General features: G+C 43.0%; 1 protein-coding gene across 2 annotated transcripts in view; it reads left to right on the top strand.

The window, feature by feature from the left end:
- Window positions 1-2,187: 2,187 nt before the first annotated feature.
- The window catches only part of PON2 (paraoxonase 2), a 28,475-nt gene continuing 20,511 nt past the window's right edge, over window positions 2,188-10,151 (top strand). The window contains exon 1 of one of the 2 annotated variants that reach the window (XM_059171170.1): window positions 2,188-2,341. In XM_059171170.1, coding sequence (XP_059027153.1) covers window positions 2,268-2,341 — 74 coding nt within the window. In that variant the 5' untranslated portion in view covers window positions 2,188-2,267. Of the gene's footprint in view, window positions 2,342-9,332; window positions 9,497-10,151 lie in introns of those variants that run through there. The other variant, XM_059171169.1, reaches the window with a different exon arrangement.

The following is a 10,151-nucleotide window of genomic DNA, read 5'->3' as shown; positions in this document are numbered from 1 at the left end:
ATAATTATCCTTTATAACATCTCCTCAATGTATTTTTGTGTTAAAAGATCTGCCCCCCTCTTAAAAGAGAGTAAAGGAGAGGAAGAAAAATAAAAGGCATACGGAGAGATCATATAGCACAAAAAATGACAATAATCATGAGTCACCTGTTTTGCAAATTATTGGGGACATTACACATGATAATACAGGCAAAAAACTTTAAAGAGTTAAAAGTGCAATCATGAGACACAGTCCACTTTTGGAGTGTACTCCAAAGACCATTTTCAATCTGTGAACTCTTTGTTTCTGGTCCATGGTGAGATAAATATGAAAATTTGAAAGCAAGCCTTTAGAAACTGTTGTAGAAATTTGACAAAGTAATTTTATGTCTGTTGAATCAAATAATAAAAGATTTGGGCTTGTATTCTGTATGTCTGATTTTTTACTTCATTTCTAGTAATTATTTTCATTGTACTTCACAAAGGCAAAGAAAAACCTGTCCTTCACTGCACATAGTTTGAGAAGCATTGATAAAAGGTATTATTATTTCTGAAATTTTCCTGAAGAACCATTAAATTTCTAATTATAAACTCGTTACATGTCATTATTTGAGAAACTCTGTTTCATACCAAGTGTAAAGAGTTGCAAGCATACAAACAAGTTCCAGAACAGGTTTTGTTTTGTGTTGGGTAACTTGGATAGTTGAGAGTTAGAAACCATTTTTCCCACAAAATAACATAATCCTGCGGTTATGTTCTTGGTGTAGTTCAGAAATCCCAGTTATCTCAAAAGATCGCTAAACTATACCAGAAAATTTAATAACAGGTATATACTATAGCCTTAATAACTGGTCCTCTCCATCCTCCTACAATGGAGAAAATAGACTTCTGCTTTCCAAATCAGAAAACGTCTCCCTTCCCCATCTGCCTGTGTGCAATGGCAAGTGGTTGCCCTAGCATGGTGGTGGGGATGGAGTAAGAATGGTGGCGACTTCGGCAGGAACTGTTCCAACAGCAACACGCAGAAGGGAAAAGAGTATGGAGCTGCAGTACCCTTCACAGAGAGTGATGAGGGAATTTCGAGATGGAGTTTGAGGGAATTCACTGGCTGTGTTAACATTAAACTAAAGTTTCTCCACGATTCTCTGAGACTGAGCAGACATTGATTTTGCTGCCCTTAAAAGCCCCCATTATTCACCACAAACACCTCTGCTCTAAACTCTGGGCTGTTGTTCCCTGGGTGGCCCCACACCAGATTTGGACTAGACTTTGTCCTTAATTGAGATTTGTCCCTGCCAGAGGGACCCATGACACGAAGAAAGGTTAAGCCTCTTGTTCTTTCAAAAGACAACAATTTACCTACCGTTCAGCATAACCTAATATCCCTTAGGACTGAATGAGACCTACACCCAGAAACAGAGGGATCTTTATTTTGGGGTGGCGGGGGCAGCAGATGAGAAATCAGAATCTGCTTTTATTTACTGTTTATGAAACTGATGTTTGCTGAAAATGAGCAATTGTCACGGCTTCTGCCTACATGCTGTAGGATGGCAAACCCTGGAAACCAGTGGAAGCTTATTCCAGGTGTACTCACTTGTTTGACCTGTCTCAATCTCAATGGGTAAGTTTCCCTTTTACTCTTTCTTTTCCTTCCTTCCTCCCCTTCTCCCCCACCCCTTTCCTTCCCTCATGTTATGACTGTTAAAGTAAAAACGAATATATATACATATATATATGTATATATATTCATATATTCTTATTCCCGTAAACCGAGCTAGATGCAAAACTGCATCCACGTCTTGGGGTCTCGCGCGCGGACAAAGCACGACTGGGGCAGAACGTCTCTTTCCTTCCGTCTACACCGTGTTATAGAAAGTAGTTGATCCTAACATGAATGATTTGCAAGAAAGAATCCTGAATCTTTTCCTGGAAGGAGAAAGGATCTTTCAAACTTCCTCTAGAAGTTTCTTGCCGGCCTATGGAGTCAGGAAGGTCTGGGAAGACGAGGGTGAGAAAGGTGCGCGGGGGCTCGAGGTTTGGGGTGGGGTGGGTGGGGGTGTCTCCGTTTACGAAACCAGGTGGAGGAGGCCACGTTTCCCGCCCTCAACCTAAACTGGGGCGTCCCGGGGAAAGCATGCCTGGGAAAGCATCCCGGGAGGCCGACGGTGACAAAGGCCAAGGGCCGGGCCGAGGGCGGAGCCGGGGCGGAGCGCGGCCGCAGCGGGCAGGCGGGCGCCGCCCACCGAACTCCCCGACCGGCGCGAGCGAGGCGTCGCCGGCTCCCGCGCCATGGGGCGGCTGGTGGCTCTGAGCCTGCTGGGGATCGCGCTGGCGCTCCTGGGCGAAAGGCTCCTGGCGCTCAGGTAGGTGGGCCCGCTGGCCCCCGGCGGTCGGCGCGCGGCCCGGCTGGGGGCCGTCCTCCCCGAGCGAGGGCCCCGGGCCGCGGGTGGCCGCGGGCGGCGGCGCGGGCGCAGGCCGAGCCGGGACTCTCGGGGCTGCGGCGGGAGAACTCCGGGTTGTTCTCGGTGCCGCAGCTGCGTGGAGCACCTCTGCCCCCGCCGCCAGCTTCCCGCAAAACCCGACGCAGTTTGGGCTCCGTCTGGAGGCTTTCCGGGAAGTCGGGAAGCCTTTGCTGCTGACCGAGTTCCTTGCTACCCAGTCTGCCCGGCGAGGGCTTTGTAGTTACTCACAGGCAAGTCCGAGCTTTAACTTGTGCTTTAACTGAGAGCGGCACTATTACTCATGCACGGAACCCTTAATTACAAAGTTTTATTTCACGTCTTTGGTGCCCGAGCCAGCCGCCGTCTTTCAATCTGAATAAAGTTGCGTACGGTCCCTTGCCTGCATAGTTGGCGAAATTGTTCAGCTTTCTAATCTTGGCGCTGTAGATCGAAGACAACTCGAGATACTCTCCTACTGTTCTTACATCACTTCCTTATTTATCTTCACTCAGGAGCCCTGAAGGCAGCGTGTCCAACAGCACAAGCCTGGTCCATCTCCCAGGTTAATTATTATGAAAACCGCGGATGGGTCGACATCATAGTTTCTAAATTACCAACTCCCAATTTTAGAAGCTTCATGCAAAAGGATGCCAGAAATACGGATTCCCTACCGTGTCCGGTGTGCCATCCTAGGCTCCTGTAATGGAGTGAGGCGCAGTCCTTAACCTTGAAGAAGTTCACTTTCTTACAGGGGGAGGAGAGAAATGAAGCAAATATAGCCAGTAGGATGTCCAGACCAGGTACAAACAAACCCCTGCAGGCTTAAGAGGGTAAGATTACAGCTCCTGAAGGGGGAGTTCAGGAGAGAGAGACTGTTTGACTGTTGGCCTTGACAGATGAGTGAAGCACCCACAGGGCCATCCAGGTTGAAAAGTGCAGGGTGAGCAGAGGGGACAGGGTGGGGAAGTTCAGAGACTAGCAGGAGGCCAACTTGAGGGGAGCATAAATTTCGCAGATGAGAATAGTAGGGGTTGAGGGAAGGATAGGTTTTGAGATGGTTAACAGGTTCAAAAGTTGGGGCCTGCTTTGAGAGGCAAAGGAGAACTGTTGATGTTAGGTGTGTGTGTTTATTTTATTTATTTTTTAAAGATTTTATTTATTTATTTGACAGAGGGAGAGAGATCACAAGTAGGCAGAGAGAGAGGGGGAAGCAGGCTCCCCACTGAGCAGAGAGCCTGATGTTAAAGCTCGATCCCAGGACCTTGGGATCATGACCTGAGCTGAAGGCAGAGGCTTAACTCACTGAGCCACCCAGGTGCCCCAGGTGTGTGTGTTTAAACAGGCATCTATTTAAAACCATATAAAACAGTCCGTTGCTGTGCTGTAAAGCATGATTAATTGTGCTGCTGTAGAGCTGAAGTTTGAAGTTTGGATTAAAGGAGAGCAGTAGCTCTATCCTGGCTGGATAGTAGAATCTGCTGGCGGGCTGATGTCTGGGCTGCACTCCCAGAGACTGATTCAGCTGCTCTGCGTGGGGCCCAGGCATGAGTGGTTTTTATTTTTAAAAATTCTCCTTATGATTCTAGTATGCAGTTACGGTTGAGAAGTAGTAGAACAGAGAGTGGGTGATATGGGGAAACTAGTTAAGGTATTACTGTAGTTTGGAGAGAATAACAGGACGGGGGCCCAGACTCTGGAGCCTCATTGATCAGGGTGGGGAGACTAAGGTGATGCCAGGCTTTCTGTCTCTATTGTCCTGTATCTGGAGCTCATCTGCTGATAAAGGGATGCAAGCAGGAAGAATGGTGCGTGGTGGAGGGAGGAAATGGAAATGTTGACCTTAATTTTCATGTTATGTAAATACCCAACCTGCTCTGCAGAACATTCTTGAGTTGGATGATTTTGTACGATCTGTTTCAAAGGCAGTAGCACTAAATTCACAAGCTCGTTAAACTGTCCTAAAGTTCAAACCACCAGGGCTCCCACAAATAATAGTTTTTTCTTCTTACTAATCTTAACGTTTTAAATTTAAGTCCCTTTGAATGATGTTACAGTTGCAAACCTAAGAAAAAGTAAATAAAGCTTATGTGCACAGAATGTACCTTATAGTAATTCACAACTGAATGCATCTTTTCTTTATAAAGATTTGACTGCCATAAATTTTACTTAGTAGTGACTTTCTAGGTTGGTAACTTCATTGGATAGTTGAACTCCCAATTCAGCTGGTGGAAGAAAGTTAATACTTGATAGGTGGCTAGATTTAGCAAATAAAAATGCAGGATGCCCAGTTAAATTTGAATTTCAGATGACCAGCGAATCATTTTGTAGTATTAGCATATCCCATTGCAATATTGGGGCATAATTATACTAAAATATCATTCTTCACTTGGAATTCAAATTTGGACCTCTTGTATTTTATCTGGCCACCCTGTGCTTGTGGAATATCAAGTATATGCTGTTTATGGCACGTGGAGTGCTCAAATGTGTAGCATCTCTCCTTTCAGACCCTTAGAGTCTGTCTTGAAAAGCAACATGTTCCTACCTCCCCATAAGGAACGGCTCTTCAAAACACAGACTTATTTTTTTGTTTTGTTTTGTTTTGTTTTTTGTTCGTTTTTTGCTGTCATCTGGTGCCTGCTCTTTCATTATCCTATTTTTAGAGATGGCACTTTGGCACTCAAGTTATTTCTCTCCCCCAGGGCGCCCACTTAAATTTCAACTTGAATTTCAAATAAATAATGAATACTTTTTTAGTGTAAGTATGTCCCAGATGGATAAGTGGAATCAAAGCTGTCTCTTTCCTTCTGAACTGTAACTGGGTAAATTTCCCAGGGGATGGTGGTATATTATACCAACTTTTCTACTCCACCCTAGTTGAGCAATAAAGGGGGGACTAGAAGTACACAAATATCCCCAGGCCAGAGGCTACCTGTTGCAAAGTCCACAACCTTGGATGAGTCATTAGACTTGAGTACATCAGAGGCCTATGCCATGAGCAGGAATCCTTTAAACAAGCATCTGAACATTCTACTTGTTGCCTGATAGATTTTAAGACAGCTGTACCAGAAAGCTATCCAGTCTGCTTTCGAACACTTCTGCAAGGTCAGGCTTTATTTTTAAACTACTCTTCTTATCATTTATTGTGTGACTACTGTGTTCTAGTCACGGTGTCAAAAGTGTCAGAAGTTCTTTATATTAAGCCAAAATGTACATTTTTAAAAAAGATTTTGTCTTGTTTATTTCAAGAGAAGAGGAGCAGAGGAAGAGAGAATCTCAAGCCGACTCCTGCTGAGTGTGGAGCCGGACATGGGGCTCGATCCCATGACCCTGAGACCATGATCTGAGCCACAATCAAGAATCAGATATTTACAGACTGAGCCACCCTAAATCTAATATACAGGGGCCCCTACACGAAAAAAATACATTTACTGATATTTGGGGAAAAAACCCCTTTTACCCTTATGCCTTCATTCAGTCTTCATGTATGTCTTCCTTTCTGCATTAGACATGTTAAAATTGAGGCTGAAGGGGGTCAGCTAATTTGTTCAACAGGTAATTAACGCTGAAATCAGAAGCCAGGTCTTCTGATTCCAAATACAGTTTGCTCCAGCTCCCCCACTGCCTCCTAGCTTTTCTGCCTTTGGAGCAAATTACTTTCAGCCTAAGATGCCTAATTACAAATTCTTGGTTAATAAGTACTACAGGCATTACAGGGGCCCAAGGGGTGAATTCCAAGGGGTGTTACCAGTCTGTACTAAAAAGATAAAGCCCCTGTTTGTCTGTATTTAAGCCTGTACTTAAAAGATAAAGCCCTTTCAGGAGTTGGTAAATTCAAAGGCCATGAAATATGGAACAAAGTAACGCCAGGTAGTAACACTGTGTTTCTACTTTGCTGGAGATAAGGCAACCTAATAACTAATTGCACCATCTCATCCCACTCTGGGTGGGTAATGCTCTCTCCTGAGTGAAAGAAATAGAAATTGAGGGGCACCTGGGTGGCTCATTGGGTTAAACATCTGCCTTTGGCTCAGGTCATGATCCTGGGGTTCTGGGATCAAGCCCTGTGTTGGGCTCCCTACTCAGCGGGGAGTCTGCTTCTCCCTCTTCCTGTGTCCCCCCCTCCCACCCAGCTCCTGCTCTCACTCTCTCAAATAAATAAGTAAAAATCTTAAAAAAAAAAAAAAAAAAGCGCAACTTAGAAAAGAAATAGGAAAAAAAAAAAAAGGAAATGAAAATTGATTTCATGGTAATGACTGCTGGTTAAGGGTTCAAGCTCTGTGGCCAGATAGCGTGAATTCATTTCTTAGCTCCACTATTTACCTGGCTTCTTGGCTTTTTACTTCACCTTCTGTGCCTCAGGGTCCTAATTGTAGGATGGGGATATTAATACTACCCGCTCCATAGTGGGGCTATGAAAGATAAAGGAGTTCATTCTTTGGACCCTGAGATCATGACCCGAGCTGAAGGCAGTGGCTTAACCCACTGAGCTACCCAGGTGCCCCAGAGGAGTTCATTCTTGTAAAGTGCTAAAGCAACACCAACTCCGTAATAGGTGCCTGAGGAAGATTGCCTGTAATTACAGTGTTCTGGCAGGAGTTCTTAGACTTTTGTGCCTCGATCCATTTGGCAGTCTAGTAAAGTCTTGACTCAGCATTATGTTTTTATTTATTTTTTTTTGTGTGTAGTGCCTCTCTCTTTTTTTTTTTTTTTTGTTTTTTGTTTTAATTCCATTTAGCACACAGTGTTATATTAGTTTCAGGTGTGCAATATAGTAAATCAGCAATTCCATACATTACCGTGTGCTTATCACAAGGGCCCTCCTTAATCCCCATCACCTATCTCACGAATCCCCCCACCCACCTCCCCTCTAGTAACCATCAGTTTGTTCTCTGTAGTTAACAGTCTGTTTCTTCATTTGTCTCTCTTTTTTTAACCCTATGCTCATTTGGCTTTTTCTTTTCTTAGATTCCACACATAAGTGAAATCATATGGTATTTGTCTTTCTCTGACTTCTTTCACTTAGCATGATACTCTCTAGCTCCATCCATGTTGTTGCATACATGAAGATCTCATTCTTTTTATGGCTGAGTACTGTTCCATTGTATATATACATACCACATCTTCTTTAGCCATTCATCAACTGATAGACCCTTGGTCAGCATCATGTTTTTAAATGCATAAAATGAAACACATAGGATTTCAAAACAAAATTAAATACTATGTAAGTTAATACTAATTTGAATACTTAAATACTATTACCAACCTGTTTTAAAAATCTAATATATGATGTAATAACATGGGCTTCTCTCTCTCTCTCTCTTTTAAAGATTTTATATATTTACTTGACAGAGAGAGACACAAAGAGAGAAAGAACACAAGCAGGGGGAGTGGGAGAGGGAGAAGCAGACTCCCTCCTGAGCAGGGAGCCTAACACGGGGTTTGATCCCAGGACCCTGGGATCATAACCTCAGCCCAAGGCGGACACTTAACAAATGAGCCACCCAAGTGCCACTAACATAGGCTTCTTAATTAAAGCCCTAAATAGATATAAAGGTAGTTGAATATGTAGCAATAGATATTTTGAAGTAGCAGTGAGTATAAACATTATTTTCAGATATCTACAACTGAATTACTGAGATATTACAACTAAACATTATTTTGAGATATCTACGTCTGTGATTTCTTTTACTGACAGAGAGACACAGGTACCGCTAGTAGAAAGTTCTGTGGTTTCTTGCCTGTACTCCTCATCAAAGGAAATATTTAGTTTCAGTTAGGTTTAAATAAAGATGTATTTTTTTCCCCATCTCTATTCATGGATCCCTGAATTTTACTCGTGGACTCCTTAAAGGTCACTGGACCCCAGACTAAGAGTCTCGATGTACAGTGGGTGTCATTGGCAAATGATTTTTGGCTCAGTTGAAGGAAGACAGTGTATTTTCTTTGCTGTGTTATACCTATGATAGAGTTGTAAATCAAAGGAAAATAACTCAATTTTAATGAAAAAGAAGAGGGAAGTGAGGAAAACAAAAGGAACCTAGATCAATAGTGGTTGCCTGGGACATTGTGTGTGAGGCCGGCTGTGGTTAAGGGGTAGGAGTGCTGTGATTGACTGGCCATGTCTGCAATCTCTGACCTTGTACATTCGTAAGTGTGCTAGGACATAAGGTGCTAGGCAGCAAAGAGGCTGTACCAGAATTATCTGTGTCTGTACCATTTGTTTATTTATTCTTAATTTGGCACGAATGCATTTAGTCTTATTGATCTGCTAGTCCAAAGAGGTTTGTATAGCTTTCTCTTTGTATATTCCCCCAAACTTCTTCAATCTCTTAACAGTTAGGAGTGCTTTCAGTTGCAAGTAACATACATCAAATTAATTGTAACATATGCAAATAAAGGCTTATTTTTCTCATGGGATAAAGACTTTGTAGGTGAGTCATTCTATAACTTGTCCCTTGAGCCCATAATCATATAAAAAATTCGATTCTTATATTTTTGTCCTTCAGTCCTTCACTTTTTGGCATTATGTCCTCCTTCTTGTCATGTTAAGAATACTGAATGGTGGGCGCCTGGGTGGCTCAGTGGGTTAAGCCGCTGCCTTCGGCTCAGGTCATGATCTCAGAGTCCTGGGATCGAGTCCCGCATCGGGCTCTCTGCTCAGCAGAGAGCCTGCTTCCCTCTCTCTCTCTCTGGCTGCCTCTCCATCTACTTGTGATTTCTCTCTGTCAAATTAATAAATAAATAAAATCTTTTAAAAAAAAAAAAAAAAAAAAAAAAGAATACTGAATGGTTGTTATAGTCCTAAGCACCATATGTATGGTCACATTATGAAGAAGGGAGAAAGGGGGGATGCCAGTTAGCTCTCTTCTTATGTCTGCCTTTTCTATCAGGAACAAAAATGTCTTTCTCCAAAGCCTGAGTCATATGAATGCCCCTAAATTCAAAGGACTCTGGGAAAGCTAATGTTCGGCCTGTCTGTCTGCAGTGGAAAGGAGGGAGAAGGAAAGGTGTGACGGTGGCTTTAGGATTGTCAGAGAACAGGGCCTGCCACCCCGGAAAACAGAAGTTCACTAATGGGTAGGGAACCGGTGCTTCTACCAGGTAAAAAGCCTAGCAGTTTTCCACTGAAGGAATTTGAAAGTCTTGATGGGCTACAGAAGTTGGAAATGAAATCCCGTCTTTCTCTTATTATAAAAGAGTGATAAGAAAAAATGATTCGATTAACCAGAAGTTATGCACAACTCTTGTATAACTCGAGTTTTTGTTTTTGTTTTTTTAAGATTTTATTTCTTTATTTGAGAGAGAGTGTGGGAGAGAACATGAAGGGGGGGAGAAGGTCAGAGAGAGGCAGACTCCCCGTGGAGCTGGGAGTCCAATGCGGGGCTTGATCCCGAGACTCCAGGATCATGACCTGAGCTGAAGGCAGTCGCTTAACCAACTGAGCCACCCAGGTGCCCAATAACTCAAGTTTTAATGGTAGGCAGTCTGCATATTTAGAGATGATATTGTACCGCCAAACTAGCTGATGGAAGATTGCCCTATTGGCAATGTGTGATTGCCAACTGTTGATCTCAAATTGTTGCCAATTGTTGTCAATTGTTGATTCTAAAAAATAACCCATATTAGAGTGTTCAAATGCAACTGGATTTTATTTTGTCCATATAGTTTATCTTTGAAAAAGGTAGATGACAATCCTCATGACCCTTATTTTTGTATAGGTAAATGAGCATAA

Source organism: Mustela lutreola, chromosome 4 (assembly GCF_030435805.1).
Source record: "Mustela lutreola isolate mMusLut2 chromosome 4, mMusLut2.pri, whole genome shotgun sequence".
In the NCBI taxonomy this organism is placed as follows: Eukaryota; Metazoa; Chordata; class Mammalia; order Carnivora; family Mustelidae; genus Mustela; species Mustela lutreola.
The sequence above is the reverse complement of the archived record's forward strand: the minus strand, read 5'-3'. Positions and strand labels throughout refer to the sequence as shown.